At 35.9% G+C, this 17,421-nt stretch overlaps 1 protein-coding gene across 1 annotated transcript in view; it reads left to right on the top strand.

Annotated features, from left to right (window-relative positions):
* BRWD1 (bromodomain and WD repeat domain containing 1) overlaps nucleotides 1-17,136 on the top strand; it is a 97,365-nt gene extending 80,229 nt beyond the window's left edge. The window contains 6 exon segments of the mRNA XM_032463949.1: nucleotides 2,370-2,536; nucleotides 8,233-8,395; nucleotides 8,397-8,463; nucleotides 9,639-9,806; nucleotides 11,622-12,518; nucleotides 13,391-17,136. Of these exon segments, the coding sequence (XP_032319840.1) occupies nucleotides 2,370-2,536; nucleotides 8,233-8,395; nucleotides 8,397-8,463; nucleotides 9,639-9,806; nucleotides 11,622-12,518; nucleotides 13,391-14,553 (2,625 nt within the window). The 3' untranslated portion in view covers nucleotides 14,554-17,136.
* Nucleotides 17,137-17,421: the final 285 nt, after the last annotated feature.

Raw genomic sequence — 17,421 nt, forward strand, 5'->3', positions numbered from 1 at the left:
TTCCTTTGGTTTGTACATAAGTGTGTCTGTCTATCTGTATGTCTATTTCTGTCTTTGTGTCAGTACTGTAATGTTTTGTGTACTGTAGCTTTCGTAGTAAGTTTTGAAATAAGTAAGTATGAGTCCTACTTTATTCTTTTTCAGGATTGTTTTGGCAGTTCAGGGGGTGCAGTTCATTATGAATTTGAGAATCGACTTTTTCCATTTCTGTTTAAGAGCAGTTCACTGAATATTTGATAGGGATTACATTGAATGTGTAGATTGCTTTGGCCAATATTGACATCTTGACAATATTAAGTCTTTCTATCACTTAATACCAGTTTTTCCATTTATTTTAGGTCTAATTTCTCCCAGCAGTGTTTTGTAATTTTCAGTGAAAGTCTTATACCTCCTTGGTTAAGTTTATTTGCAGATGTGTTATTGTTTTAGATACTACTTGAAATGCAATTGCTTTCTTAATTTCCTATTCTACTTGTTCATTGTTGGTGTATAGAAATACAGCCGATTCTTGTATGTGGATCTCATCCCTTGTAATTTTGCTGAATTAATTTGTTAGCCCTAATAGCCTTCTTGTGGAATCTTTGTTTCTATATATAGGATCCTTTCATCTGCAAATAGAGATGGTTTTACTAATTCCTTTCCAGTTTGAATTATTTTTAATTATTTTCCTGTTTAATTGCTCTGGCTAGAATTTAAAGTACAACGTTTAATAGCAGTGGTAAAAGCAGGCTTCCTTGTCTCATTCCTGATCCAAGGGGGAAAGTTTCATTCTTTACTGTCGTGTACGATGCTAAATGTGGGCTTTCTATACATGCCCTTTTTCACGTTGAGGAGCTGATAATTTTACCACTCATTTATGTTAAATAATGTTTATTTTTAGTTCAAATGTATTATTGAATTTTACATAAAAGCTGATGAGAAAACAGATATATGAAAATAGTGATATTCAAGATTATCAGGTTTCAAAGTTAGTATGATTGAGGGAAAAATTGTTAAAATTGGTAACTTATGTTAGAGTTCAGGTTTGAAGGAAAACAATATATACGCAAAATACTGGAAATAACATTAATCATTTCAAGATGAAGAGGGATTACAGACTTCACATATACTCAACTCACGTGTATGTACAGGTTTCCCCCTGTATTTGAAAGTAGAGCATTCCTCTAAAGTCTTTCGTAAGCTGAAACTGTGTAAGGTAAAGAAATAGGTAACTTTTGGACATACCTTGCTAACGGATGCACAGTATAGGTCAAGGTAGAGCTCAGATGCTCACAGACAAGTTCAAAACTGGTGACCCGATGCTGAGATGCTGAGTGTAGTTGCTGGGGGAAGGAGGCTGGAATGCCACTCCTGCTGTTTGGGGTACACACTGCCTCTGTAATGGCTTGCTACGAACAAATGCAGAATGCTGTTTTCATCTTTTTTTTTTTTTTTCATAAAATTGAAAATCCTCTTTGAATTTCTTACAGTAGGTCTTTTGTAAAAGTGAAGTGTCATAAAGTGAACTTTCATAAAGTGGTTGATACTTGTACATGTATTTGTGTTGTGTATGTATGTTTTTATATATATATATGAATATGGGAAATTCATTTGTTTCACATACCTTTTTAAGGGTTCTCTAGTATTCGTCTCTCCACCATCCTCCACCATGCACCAAAGTGATTAATAATTAGCTTTTGAATATTATATTTTTATACTTATTTTCAGGAATGATTGTGGATGAGTAAAGAGTACTTCTGGTAAATATATAGCTCTACCAAAAAGTTATTTATACTAGCACTTAACATCACATTGCTGTTCTTGTAAAGATTTGATGTTATTGTAGAGGTTATTACAACACAGTCTTACATAATTAAAGTTATAGGGCATAATGTATTCTACTGGGTGCAAACTTTTGTTCTAATAATAATTCTTTTTTAGATCTAAGTGGCATCAAAGGCAGTCACATTTCAAGTAGATACTGGTGCAGAAGTGCTTTTGTTCCCTTGCCCCAAGGAGACACTGCTCTTTTGCTGCCTGAATAGTAATCTTAAAACCAACCAACTTCCTATCTAACTTTAGGAGGAAGCATTTTGGGGTTTGTACTTGTAAATGTGGGAAAAATCAATCGAGAATCATTGACATACAGACCTAAACACTAGATTCTAGAGGACTGATTGACTTAAAACTACTTTCTTTTCAGCCGAGAGGTGTATATTTGATACTTCTGTTTGTTGCAGTGTCCTTGAAGGGAAATAGATAAAATAACAGCTATTACCTATAACAGTGATACTATAGATTGAAAGTAGCCTCAGTAATTACAATTTTATTTGTAAAAAATATTTAAAAAGATATTTTATAGTTCAAGTTTTGCTTTCATATCCTTGCAGATTTACAGTATGACATTGAGATTGTCTGCCTTATTTGAAGAAAAAATGAAGAAAATCTCCTCTGATTTTAAAATTGGTCAAAAATTCAATGAAAAACTTCGAAGAAGCCAGAGGTTCAAGAGACGGCAAAATTGTAACCGTGTCAGTCAGGCTAACAAAAGTATCAGGTGAATTGGTTATTCTAGGCTTTGTATGCAGTTTTTTTTTAAAAATTTCAGGTTGTGATATTTCTTTGATTTTATTATGATAAAAATTCTTAATCATTTTAGAGTGCAGTATGTTCAGAAAAGAACAGTCATTTCTTTACATATAGAGCTATTGCATTGATTTGTAATTACGTAAATTTGTAAGCATTTAATGAAAAGCATTGATTTAAAAATCCTATTAAGGATTGTTCAATATATTTATCTTTTGCATAAGAAATTTTTTCATGCAGAGAATAAAATGATTACTATGTATGTCTGTTGAGCATTTGTGTAAGGGAAACGTCGACTAGGTATATAATACACCCTCTTTATTGAGGATTGGTTGTAAAGAAGAAATATAAAATGCAGGATTTATTCTCTTTATCAGTAATTTAATTTTTATATTCTATCATCTTTGGACCATGTAGCTTACATTAATATAAAATTTATAGGTATTTTAAAGTGAAAAGTGAGTTATTCAATCCTTAGGCTGTTTCCATGTACATTTCAAATGTGTACCGCACCCTTGATGGGTTTCCTCATGATGGTTCTTTGGAGGGCACCATACATCCTAATTCAGAACTGTCTACTTCCGGTTAATGCTATTTAATTCCCACAGATATGAGAATTTTGTTCTAGTTTAGCTCCCTTCCCTTCCATATTTATGATGTTACTGTCATACAGATCACATCTTTTTGTGTTATGTTTTATGCAGTTGTCTTTTAAGTCAGTTAAGAATAAACAAATTATTTACACTGTTACTTATATTTACCTATGTACTTACCTTTCCCCAGGGTATTTTTTTCTTTTTGTGGATTTGAGTTACCTCTGGTGTCATTTCTTTCCAACCTGAAGTCCTTTAATATTTCTTGTAAGACACATGTGCTATCAGTGAATTCCCTTTGTCTATCTGGGAATGTCTTAATTTCACTTTTATTATGTAAGACCAGTTTTGCTGGATATAGGATTCTTAGTTGGCTGTGTTTTTCTTTTAGCACTTTGAATATGTCATCTTCCTACTGCTCACCTCCAGTGTTTCTGATGAGAAGTCAGGCAGCTGTTAATCTTACTGAGGTTCCTTCCCTTGTGCATATGGGGTTCTCTCTTCCTGCTTTTTAGATTTTCTTTTGTCTTTATCTTGGAACTGACCGTGATGTGTGTAGGTGTGGATTTGTTTGAGTTTATCCTTCTTGAAATTTGTCCAACTTTGTGGATGCGTAATGTTTTTCATCAAATTTAGGTAGTTTTTAGCCATTATTTCTTCAAATATTTTGTTCTGCTCTTTCCTTCTCCTTTGGGGCTCCCATTACACTTAGTTGTATGTTTAATAGTCTCCAAAAAGCCTTTGAGGCTTTCTTCATTTTTTTCCTTTATGTTCTTCAGACTGGATAAATTTTATTGACCTGCTCTCAAGTTCACTGATTCTTATTCAGCTCAGGTTTGCTGTTGGGCCCATTGTGTGAATATTTGTTTCAGTTATTACACTTTTCAGCTCCAGAATTTCTATTTGATTTTTTTTTTTACAATTTCTATCTCTATTGGTATTCTCTGTCATCATACTTTCCTTTAATTTTATAAATATGATTTCCTTCAGTTCTTCAAACATTTAAAAAATAGTTGATTTAAATATCTAAATATCTTTAGTCCAACATCTGGATCCTCTCAAAGATAGTTTCTGTTAACTGCACTTTCTGCTGTATATGGGCAGACTTCCCTGTTTCTTTGTCTCATAATTTTTTATTGAAAACTGGACCTGTTTAATAACAATGTGGCAGCTCTGAAAATAATATCTCTGTCAGGTTTTGTTGTTGCTATTTGCTGTTAACGTATTAGAGCAGTTCTGGATTCTGATCCTTCTCCCTCAGTGATGGTGGTTGTTGCTAGCTAGTTTGTTCAGTGAGTTGCCTGGACCAGTTCGGTAGTTTGTCTTCCCTGCAGTTTTTAGCCACTGAAGTCTCTGCTGGTTAAAAACCTTTTTTTCTTTTTCTTTTTCTTTTTCTTTGGGGTTTCTTTTTCTCTGTCTTTTCTCTTTTTTTCGATTGGTTGTCTTTCTTGGGGAGTCGTTTTAGTGGATGGTGAGGGGAGGCGATTTTGGGAGTTGGGTTGATTTTTTTTTTTTTTGTTCTTTGGGTGGGTATGTGCTTGTTTTTTGGGTGCTTTTCGTTTTATTTTTCTTTCTTTTTTTTATGTAATTACTTCCTACGTTACTCATCCTAATCCCCTCCCTCTCCTCCCTCCCTCCCTCCCTTCCTTCTTTCCTTCCTTTTATCCCTCATCTTTGATCATGTCTTCCTGGATGTCTTCCCTGGCTCAGCATAGCACAGTAGTCCCAAATTTGTCCTTAAACACTGTTGGGCTTCCACACTTTTTGGAAGGGGTCTGTGTGCGAACTGGGGCAAACCTCACTTTCTGCTTATATTTTACCAGATACGAGAGTCTCAAGGTCAGCCAAGGATGAGTAGATAACTGAGCTCTCTCCAGTCTTCCTTGAATATATGTGGGACTTTCCACATCCCCAGGAAGATATTGGAGCTTTTCAAAGACTCCTGTGATTGTCTCAGTCCCTAGATTTCTCCTTTAAATTTCTGGCTGAGCTCTTTCTTGCTCCAGCCAGTATTACAGCCTGAGGCAGTGATGCTGTTGGCCTTCCTGGATTGCAGCAATTTTTATTGCTCTTAGGCATGCAGCTTTTCTGCAAAGCTCCCAGATCAGGCCAGCTTCTCAAGGCTGTTATGCCACAGAATTGGGGTGTGTGTGACTGGGAGTATCACCAAGCTAAAATGCCAGAGACTTTACTGTTTTTACTTAGATACAGAAGTTTTTCTTGAATCAGCATTTTTTTAAGATTTGTTATATGCCTCTGATTACTTTCTAGGGTTCTGAAATGGTTCTTGTGGGATATTTTGCCAGTTTTACTTTTGCTTTTTGGGTGAGAGAATTTGCTGAAGTTTGAGTACATTCCTGCCCCCAGTGTTTAGGATAGCAGGGCCTCATTGACACAGATAAACATACCTATTAAGTAAGTGACTTAGTCCTGTTCAGCTGCTTTGCAGCCTGTAGTTCACGTACATACATTACAGAGTTTTGTGGGAGTCCTAATTTCAGAATTATAGAAAAGTTGATGAATAATTCAGAGAGCTCTGTTACAGTCTACCTGGATTCATCAGTTGCTAACATTATGTTACATTTACTTGATTGTTGCTTTTATCATTCTGCTATTTTTCTTTACCTTTTAAAACATTCAGGAGAATATTTCCAATGTCATGCCCCTTTCACTCCTAAGTACTTAGTATGGATTTACTAAGAACAAGGTTCCAACTACAACTTGTGTTACTACGTTGACACACCAAAATGGCTATTTTTCCCCCCAATTTAGATCCAGTTTTTTGTTTTAACTTTTTTTTATTGAGTTTTAGTCATTTTACAATGTTGTGTCAAATTCCAGTGTAGAGCACAATTTTTCAGTTATACATGAACATATTCATTGTTGCATTTTTTTTTTGCTGTGAGCTACCACAAGATCTTGTATATATTTCCCTGTGCAATACAGTATAACCTTGTTTATCTATTCTGCATATGCCTGTCAGTATCTACAAATTTTGAACTCCCGGTCTGTCTCTTCCCACCCACTGCCCCCTTGGCGACTACAAGTTTGTATTCTGTGTCTGTGAGTCTGTTTCTGTTTTGTATTTATGTTTTTTTTGTTTTTTGGGTTTTTTTTTTAGATTCCACATATGAGCGATCTCATATGGTATTTTTCTTTCTTTTTCTGGCTTATTTCACTTAGAATGACATTCTCCAGGGACATCCATGTTGCTGCAAATGGCGTTATGTTGTCGTTTTTTGTGGCTGAATAGTATTCCATTGTATAAATATACCACATCTTCTTTATCCAGTCATCCGTTGATGGACATTTAGGCTGTTTCCATGTCTTGGCTATTGCAAATAGTGCTGCTATGAACATTGGGGTGCAGGTGTTATTTTGAAGTAGGGTTCCTTCTGGATATATGCCCAGGAGTGGGATTCCTGGGTCATATGGTAAGTCTATTCCTAGTCTTTTGAGGAATCTCCATACTGTTTTCCACAGTGGCTGCACCAAACTGCATCCCCACCAGCAGTGTAGGAGGGTTCCCTTTTCCTCACAGCCTCTCCAGCATTTGTCATTTGTGGATTTTTGAATGATGGCCATTCTGACTGGTGTGAGGTGATACCTCATTGTAGTTTTGATTTACATTTCTCTGGTAATTAGTGATATTGAGCATTTTTTCATGTGCCTATTGATCATTTGTATTTCTTCCTTGGAGAATTGCTTGTTTTAAGTCTTTTGCCCATTTTTAGATTGGGTTGCTTGTTTTTTTCTTATGTCATAGATCCAGTTTAAGATCATGCATTGCATTTAGTTTCAATGTCTCTTTAGTCCTTTTTAATCTAGAGTTTTGAAGCTTTGTCTTCTTGATTGATGTTTTTGAAGAGTATGGGTCATTTATTTTATAAAGTGACTCAATTTGAGTTGTGTGTTGTTACATGAGTTTTTAAAGTTTTTGCTTAATTATTTTTAAAAAACTCTTTCTTTTTGAACCAACAAAGAATCTTCACAGTTCAGAATGCCATAGGATAAAAAGGAATTACCACCTTGTCTACTGTTAAAAAATCCAGTTTATGATAAGTATAAGCATGTAGTTATTTCTTTTTGTATTACCCTCAAGTTGATATTAACAGAAGTTAAAATTTTGACATTACAAGCTTGGATTGTCTTTTTTTGTCTTTTTTAATAAAGGGAGGAAATCAAGATAGAACACTTTGTAGTCGTTTCTGTACCCCCTCCCCCCTACCATTTGTAACAGGCAGATTGGATTTAATACATGGAAATTAGAAGACTACTTGTCTTTAAAAATGGTCTTATTATATATGGAAGCTTGAATTTTCTTGACTGTGATAAATGGTTACTGCTTAAAAGAATTGTCATCTTTTTAAAATTGAAGGGTAGTTGATTAATTGTAGTTATCTTTAAGCTCAGATGCCTTAGGTACTCCTAAAAGCTCTTTTATCTTTTTGCTTTAAAGGAAAATAGGATTATCTTAAAAAATATAAATATTACCCAGATCTGTAACTTAAAACCAAAGATTTTCTTAAACTTCCACTCTCTTTGACCATAATCCATGGCTCAGGGGCCAAACTTGTGAATTGGGCCTTAGACGTAAACAGATTGGTCTCAGGAAAAAAATACAGCTTGCTCTGATGTTTTTTTTTGCCTCTCATTCTTTCTGTTCAGGCTTTGTTCATTTCTCCTTCTAATTTTATGCTGTTTTTGTGAGCATATAAATAGGAGCCTAGAGGGAAATGTTGTGTCATATTGAGACTCAAATTTGTAATATGAATGAATGCCTGTATCACATAAATGTTGGCTCCCCTTAGCATTTAACCCATAGAACCTAAGGTATTCAGTACGATTTTCTGTAACTCTGTTCCTTGGATCATTTGTTCATTACTCTGATTTGGAATAAAATGATGTAAAATTGAAAGTAAGAGGATAGTAATCCATGCTAGAAGAAGGTGTGAATGATGAATACTTCCTGTCTCGATCATAAAGCTATTCTCAGATTGAGTCATAACACACTGTTATTTAGCCATCTCTTTGTTTTATTAAGTACTGTTTTATCTTTCCTTTCTTTGACCAGAAATATCAAACAGAAGCGGTTAAAATCTCAGGCAAAGGTAACTCCTGAGTTGGTAGGTTCTCCTACTCAGTCTGCCTCAAGTAGGGCGGCTTACTCTGCAAGCCACAAGACAAGTGCTAGTGTCTCTTCGGGTGTTACTTCTGGGGACTCTTCAGATTCAGCAGGGATCATCAGAAAGAATGAGAAGAAATAGACCTGTCACTCGAATAACAAATGGGTCTTCACTATCTGGTGAGAAATGGAACGTTATGTGTTCAGCTTTTTGGCACTCAAGTGTGTAACATTATTAGTAACTTTCGGTTTTGAGGAAAGAGTAAATAAGACATTGCCTTGACATTTGAGGAACTTAAAATTGAACAGAAGATACTTAGGTAACAAATAGGGAAAATTAGATTATGTTTGATAAATACTGTTCTTTGCAAATGGTGCAGCCATTTAAGCAAATTTGAATTTTAAGCAAATTTGAAGCTTTCAAATTTTAAATAATGTGATATAAATATCATACTTGGGTGCAAAATTTGACAATTTAAAATTTCTTTAAATAAAAAAAGGACATGGTAATCATATAAGCTTAAAGCTAATGACCTAGTAAATTCTGGAATTTTATTCTAAAATGTAATTCCATTTGTTTTATTGCCATTTGATAATATAGCTGATGCTGGCCCTTTGTGTGAATGAGGCCACGGTGTGTACGTATTTCTGTATTGCTCTGAGCTATCTTGGTAACTTGTGATAGTGTAATAATTACTGTTGTGATTTAAAATAGGATCAAACAGGTAGAATTGCAGCCACATTTTAGAAATCGGCAAGACTTGCAGAAGAGTTTGGGTTACTTAATAGGGTCCTTTGTTAGGGAATCACGTGACAAATTCTGTTTCAGGAAGACTGATTAATTTGACAGTGATGCGCAGGGAAGGGGAAGAATCTGGAAAAATAGTCAACACCTGGGAAGTAGACTACAGTAGGAGCAGTTTCAGAGGAAGAAGCAGTTTGGTGACCGATAGCCCTCTAACACAGCCACTTTCTTCTTTGAAATACTGGACTTGAAATGATTGTGTTTTTTTCTGTAGGAAGTACCTATTTCTAAGAGAAGAAAGTAGGTAGCAGGGCTAATTAAAATCTTAATGAAAGCTTGTTTATAAAATATATAAATTATATTTTCTGAATCCAAACCAGTATTAATATGTTACTTGCAGACAACAAGAGAACAAACGATTTCAGTTGCTGATTGTGTACTTCTTAATACTAAAATGTTATCCACTGTTCTTTGAAACAATTAAAACAATATTCTCTTCTTCTAAGTATTTTAAGAGTCTGCTTTTAGTCTGTTGTTCCAAAACAACTGCTCATGTGTGTAAAGATAGGAGAATATATGTAATGAGCTATTGATGCTTTATTTTTCTTAGAAAGTGAAATGGAAGATTCCTTAGGTACCTCTTCGTCATCTTCAGCTTCAAATAGTTCAGAGGGAAGCAAAGCGAGTTCAAGAGCTCGTGAATCCTCCTTACGTAGTGGGCTGGCCAGGAGCAATAATCTCAGGGTGACCAGAACCAGAGCGGCTCAAAGGAAAATGGGTAAGAAGAGGCTCAGGGGTACTTCAGAGGAATGTATATCAAGAGAATCCAAAAGCTAAATATTGGCTGGTTTATTGACTTAATGCATCTACATATGATTACATGTCTTTTAGGCTTTTTTTTTTTTTTTTGAGGTGTAATTGACGTAAAACGTTTTATTAATTTTAAGTGTACAGCATAATGATTTGATATTTGTGTACATTACAAAATGATTACCACAATGTCTTTTTACCATGCATCACCATGAATAGTTACAGAAATTTTTTCTTTTTTCTTTTTCTTGTGAAGCCTTAAGATTTACTCTTAGCAACTTTCAAATATGCAATACAGTATTATTAACTATACTTGCCATGCTGTACATTATATGTCCATGACTTACTTATTTTGTAACTGGAAGTTTGTACCCACTCCCTATCTGCCCTAGCAACCACCAGTCTGTTCTCTGAATCTATGAGCTTGTTTTTTGTTTTACTTTGTTTTGTTTCTGTAGATTCCACATATAAATGAAATCATGTCGTACTGTTTTTCTCTCTGACTTATTTCACATAGCATAATGCCCTCAAGGTCCATCCATGTTGTCACAAATGGCAGGATTCCATTTTTTTTTTTTCAAATGGCCGAATAGTATTCCATTGTGTATGTTTGTGCGTGTGTGTGTGTATACACACACACACACGTATATGTATGTATACACACATGAGTATATGTGTGTTTACACATGTTTATATGCCTTTATATACACACATATCACATCTTCTCTATCCATCCATCCGTCAGTGGACACTTAAGTTGTTTCTGTATCTTGGCTGTTGTAAATCATGCTACAGTGAACATGGGGATGCGTACATCTTTTCAAATTCATGTTTTTATTTTCTTTGGATAAAAAACTACAAGTGGAATTATTGGATCATATTATGCTGCTTTTGTTAATTTTTTGAGGAACCTCCAGACTTTTCCATAGTGGCTATACCAGTTTACATTCCCACCAGCAGTGCACAAAGGTTCTCTTTTCTTTCAAATCCTCACCAACACTTGTTATTTGTTTTCTTACAATAGCTGTTCTAACAGGTGTGAGGTGATAGCTCATAGTGGTTTTGATTTGCATTTCTGTGGTGAGGTTGAGCATCTTTTCATGTTCCTGTTGGCCATCTGTATGTCTTCTTTGGAAAAATGCCCATTCAGATCCTCTGCCTACTTTTTAATTGGATTTTTCTTCGCTGCTGTTCAGTTGTATGAGTTCTCCATGTATTTTGGATATTAACCACTTATCAGATACATAATTTGCAGACATCTCCCATTTAGTAAGTTGCCATTTCATTTTATTGATGATTTTCTTTGTTGTGCAGGGGCTTTTTAGTTTGATATAGTTCCACTTGTTTACTTCTGCTTTTGCAGTCAGATCTAAAAAAAATCATTGCCAAGACTGATGTCAGGGATCTTTCTGCCTATGTTTTCTTCTAGTTTTATGGTTTCAGGTTGTAAATTCTTTAATTCAGTTAATTTTTGTGTATGGTGTAAGACAGTGGTCTAGTTTCATTCCTTTGTGTGTGGCTGTCTAGTTTCCCAGCACCATTTACTGAAAAGACTGTCCTTTCCCCGTTTTATATTCTTGGCTTCTTTGTCATAAATTGATTGACCACATATGTGTGGGTTTATTTCTAGGCTATTTCTGTTCTGTCCTTTAGACTTTTTAAATTTAGAAAGGTAATCTGTTTTGGCATTAAACACTAAGGAACAGCTGCATTAAAATAATAAATCATTTAAAATGTTGAAATGAGGAAGATCTTTCTAATCTTACCCTTACTTTATTTCTAGGTCCAGTTTCTTTAGAAAATGGATGTGGCAGAAAAGCCACTCGAAAGAGAGTCTATTTAAGTGACTCTGATAACAATTCTTTGGAGACTGGTGAAAGTCTAAAAGCCAGAGCTGGAAATAATCGGAAAGTGCTACGAAAGTGTGCTGCTGTGGCTGCCAATAAGATAAAGCTGATGAGTGATGTAGAGGAGAATTCTAGCTCTGAAAGTGTCTGTTCTGGCCGTAAGCTGCCTCACCGCAACGCTTCTGCTGTAGCTAGAAAAAAGTTATTACATAATTCCGAGGATGATCACAGCTTAAAGTCAGAACTTGAAGAAGAGGAGCTAAAAGATCATAATCAAACATTACCATTTTCCAGTTCTCATGCTGCCCAGAATACTGAAAATGGAGATTCAGAGTCAGAAAGCAGTTTGCGGGTAGCTCGGAAAAATTGGCATGCTAATGGTTACAAGTCCCATACTCCAGCTGCTTCTAAAGCAAAGTTTCTTAAAATAGAGTCTTCTGAGGAAGACTCTAGAAGTGATGATTCCGATAACGGATGTAACAGAGCTGCTGGCCCATCAGCATCTGGGCAGAAACTTAAGGCAGAAAGCGACTCAGACAAAGAGGAGGAAGCAGATTTTGAACCAAGAAAATATGGTGGTAGGAAGTACAACGCAGGCCGCAAAAATGCTACTTTCCTTAAAAAAGCAAAGATCTTCAGCGATTCAGAGGACTCTGAAGAACAAGATGGAGAAGACGGTAGATGTCATAAAATGGAAATGAACCTGAGTTCAGGGAATTTGAAGCATGAACCTGTTGCTGGGTCCCAGTGTTTCTCAGATCATGTGTCTGAAACTGACTTGGATTCGGATGATGACAAACAAACAAAAGAAAAACCAGACAGTCTTATGAAAGGTAATTCAAAACATTTAACCTCAGTTCACTGATTTATTCTCACTGTCCTCCCTTCTCTGTAGCATAATACATTGTTTTTCCCCCATGAAACTTTGCCACCTGTTTTCTCTCCACTCATACATCCTCCATTAGTCTTTTCTGTGTGTGCATTTAGTTTTGCTCATGTAACAAGCAGCCTTGGCCATAGCTTTTTTTTATTAAAGATTTCACTTCTTGTATTGGTATGGAGATACTGTATTGGCTGTGGGTTTAAGAAAAGCAAAGGTGACACACATTTATAAGCTATGGTGATAACAGTTTGAGAAGAGCAAAGAAAAGATAGGTTGAAAGGAATGTGTTACTGACCTGTTTCTCTTATCAGGAAGTTTTTCTAAATGCTTTACGTTCATTAACTGGTTTAGTCTTCATATCTTATATGACGTAAGTACTATTTCTATCATTGTCCATTTTACTGATAATAACTCTGGAGCACAGTTAACTTGCTGAATTATCCTGGTAAATGGAGACTGAAAAATATTAAAGAGCAGGAGGCCTCTAAAGCTAGGATTAAAAGCAGCATGTGATGGAACTTGCAAAATTAACAAGGTGCAGGGAGGCTGAGAATGAGTAGTTTGCAGACCTTAGTGCAGTGGTAAGAGAGCTTAGTTGTGTTCGTGTAAGTAAAGTATTTGCGTGTCAAGTGCTTATGCAGCTAGAAAGGCATGGGATGCTGTTGATGGGCTGTATTGCACTTGCTGAGGCTGAAGAAGTCACTGTTGTGAAGTATTAAAAGCCCAGCCCATTCACTGCCATCCTCCTTCCAAGTTAGAATCCCAAATTTAAGTTGTATAAAATACTGAACATTTAATTCCTTAATATTTGCTAATTTTTAGATTCTACATCACAAGACCATGGACAAAGCAGAAAAGTTTCCAGGAAAAGGGTCTGTTCCAGTGACTCAGACAGCAATTCAAAGGTGGTTAAGAAATCATCAAAAGCCAAAACGGGTCTCCTAAGAGTTCCTCGAAGATGTGCAACCACCGCCGCTAGTAAGATTAAGCTAATGAGTGATGTGGAAGATGTCAGTTTAGAAAATGTGTGTACTAGCAGCAAAAATGGAAGGAAGAAGGCCCTCCGTTTTGCATGTACCACAGCTAAGAAGACAGTGAGTGATTCTGAGGGAGAGGTAAGCTGTGAAGTGCCAAATGAACAGTATGCCTGTGAAGGGAGTCCCCTGGAGGCCAACTCACGAGGTAGCACAAAAAGTATTAGCCAGTCTTTAAACGGAGACTCAGACTCTGAAGGTATGCTGAGTTCAGGACACAAGAACAAGCATACAGGTAGTCACAAAACAAATGTTGCACCTTCTAAAACAGAGAATTCCTTGATTGGGTCTTCAGAGGAAGATTCAAAAAGCCATATTCCAGAGGGTGAGGTTGGTAGAAAATGTTCTTCTGAGTCGACTTTGGTGCAGAAAGCTACTGCAGAGAATAACTTTGAAGAGGAACTGAATTACGGGCTGCGCAGGTGGAATGGCAGAAGACTCAGGACCTATGGGAAGGCTCCTTTCAGTAAGACAAAAGTGATGCGTGGTTCACAGGAAGCAGCCGAGTCAGAAGTAAAAAGGAAGAGACTACGTCCTGAATTGGAAAATGTGAAAGCTTCTGAAACAACAGGGAGTTCAAAGTGTGGACCTGACACTGGTCCCAAATCTGATTCAGATTTGGGGTCTGCGACTGAATCAGAGGCTGACTGTACTGATGATACAAAAACCAAAAAGAGGAAAACGAAAGGAAAAGCAAAAGTAGTTAGAAAAGGTAAAACTTTTACAGCTAACATATCTAAAACTGTGAGACGACAAAGACAAAGCAAACGTCCTAGGTTAACTGTGGATGATAATGACTGGGAGGATTTGGACTATGCAAAGTCTAAAAGAGTTCTTCGACGTTCAAAGATAAAGACGAGAAATCAGGGTAGAAGGACCGTGAGATACCATGATGGGGATGATGATAGAGGCTTAGAAAATGTGTTAGATTTTGATGATTGCACCTTATGACCTTGAGGGAAAACCAGTTCATTTAAGGAGGGAATGGACTGGAATTTATAGTGAATGCTGGCTGTTGAAATTACTTTTTGTCCTACAATTCAGGGAATATATTTATATTTTTCTATGAAAAGTTACGAATGTGACTAAATCATGACTGTTATTTTATTTGCACTTGCCTTTGTAGCAGCATTCAGCACAGGTGCCAAAATACGCTTCACTTTGGGGGCAGATCTACTTTGACAGTATTTAACTACATAGAGCAGGGGTTTGAAGTATGTTAAACACTAGACATCCTGGTTCTCAAAGCCAGTGAGCATTACTTTCATGGTAGCAAGTGTCATACAGTTATTTTCTGAGTTCGTCAAGAGGTGGTAGTTTCTAATCCCAGCCCTGTTGTAGTGTAAACTCCATGTGACCTATGTTTACAGAGTCGTCATAAATACTATGTGCATACTGACGTAACAGTCATGGGAGGTGGAACCATGATCAGTAGGCAAGGTACCTACCACTTCTTTTCTTTCCCTGGCTACTTGAGTAGAATGCATTATACCAGATTTGGTCATTTTCATTGAAATCGTTTCCAGTTTTCTTTCCAAATCCTGTTGGGTCTTCCTCTTTTTGTTTATTTTTAAGGAAAATATCCATTTTATTTTATAAACTTGAATTTATAAAGTGCCGGTAAATTATTTTTTTTAATGTTTTGATTGTATATTTTAAACCTTTAAGGCCAGACTATAGTGGCAGCATTTTCTTTTAAATTGTGCACTAACAAAATGCTATATAAATGCCTTTCTCAGATCTCCTGGTTTCCATGTACGAGATTTAACCAAAATCTTGGTCTTCCGTAGTCTCACTCTGTGAAATAGAGGAGTTCGTGTGCCTTAGACTTAGGTGTAAGTGTGTTCTTCAATAGTGTGTACAGGGCTAGAAGTATTTAAATTACATGTAGTTTCCCCCATCTCTATTGAAATTGTAGAGTTGAGTTTTGTTGAAAGAGTGCAATTGCAAATCTCTTTTATATAGGAAAATAGTTTAATTCATTCTCCGTCTCTTTTAGTTTACTGCTGCCATGTGCAATCCCAGGCATTCTTTGCTGGTGCAACTAAGTATCTTTATTAGTGACCTCTAATTTAAATCTAAGAAATTGTTCTGTATTGTGGGAAAATAATTTTCGAATCCATTTAAAGCAGAACTTTGACCACATCATCAGATACCATCGTACACTTATTTTTGAGCCAAATATTTTTACTTGATAGGTTGTGCTACTCCAGACAGTGTAGGTGGCCATTCCTAGCTTGTTTGTGCCTGAAGATGGACTTGATTCAAGTGGTTTACGTATTTTGTAGCTGAGGGGTATGTTACAGTACCCCTATCCTTTGTTATTTATTGGCCCTAACTGTATTTGGGTTCAGACAAAACTAACCCTTTTCTCCTGTGTATCCTTCAGGTGGCAGATATGGAAAAGCATCAGACTCTGGTATCAGTGTTAGAATGTGCTTAAGTGTTGTTACTTTTTAGTTATCTATTCCATTTAACAGGGTAGAAAGTCCTTTCTCTTTCTACTCTGGTGTAAGGGGAAGGATGTCCTTAGACGTTACCAGCTGAGATAGGTGGGGTACCCACCTCTCTTTTGGTTGTTCAGAGAGCTATCACCACTTCAGAACTATGATGCTTTTCTTCTAAAAGCTCGTGTTAACTGTGCTGTTGACAGATTGAGTCAGGGAATTCATCCTTGACTGTTGACCTGAAAAAAATAATGGAATGGGCTTTACTTCCCTAATTTTAAGAAATGGTGATAGATGTCATAGCTATTAATTTATTTTAACTCTTCTTAAGCTTCTGTTTTATATCTATTCTCAGGGTTATAACTCCATGTTTACCATCATCTGCAAAAGGGTACCAAAAAAATCCATAAATAAATAGGGAATATATTCATAAACACATGAGTTCTTTTGTTTGGTGAAATGATACTTTGACAATTTAGGCTTCATCAATAGAACTGTTCTTATCTTTTGGACTGAATTAACTGAATTGATTGGCTAGTCAACCAATTCCTAATTTTTCATTTTGTCCAAAATGGTTAGACCCTAGTATGTAGAAGCAGTGTTTTGGTTTCATCCGAAAAAAAATGAGAATTGGCCTGGTGACTTTGAAAGCATGGTTGACGATGGTAGCTTCTCAAGTTCTGAAGTAAAACTAGGGGATTATAGAGGGAATCATTTTTATGGGTTTTTTTGGTCATGGTGCTATTCCTAAGGGTTAACTTTGAATATGTGACACACACTCCTAAGTACCTTTAAGGAAAATTAATAAATAATTAATAGTTCAAAATGTTTACATTGAGCACTAGAACATGTTTGACTTTTTTTTTTTCTATTTCTCCTTATGCGAAATGAGCAGGGATGTAATGCACAGATGTACTTTAATGTGTTTGGGGTCAGTTGTGTTTTTCTTGTGAAAAAAGACAAAAGGTTACAGGTTAAATGTGAACTGATCCAGAAGTAAGTGCTGTACTTTCCATTGCACTTGAAGTAATTTAATGGTGTATCTGAAAAAAAAAAAAAAAAAAAAAAAAAAAAAAAGACTACTGTGGTTGTGTATGTCCAAAGTCCTATGATTTTATTCATTTATGGTTAAAAGGTTTGAGGTGTATTTAGGTTTGACTTCTGATTCCTTTGAAAGACTAATTTTACCAAGCGTATTAAGACAAAAAGATTTCAAACATTTAGAAAAGTAAGTGAGATTTTTAAAAGCTCTTTTTTTCCTTCATTTCCTGCTTATTTAAAAAGGGTATACTGACAGTGTATAGTAACTTCTGAATAAAAGGAAGAGTTTATCCCATTTTCATATAATTCCTAGGGTAATTATTCTCCCTTT

The sequence above is a fragment of the Camelus ferus genome, chromosome 1 (assembly GCF_009834535.1).
Source record: "Camelus ferus isolate YT-003-E chromosome 1, BCGSAC_Cfer_1.0, whole genome shotgun sequence".
Lineage (NCBI taxonomy): Eukaryota > Metazoa > Chordata > Mammalia > Artiodactyla > Camelidae > Camelus > Camelus ferus.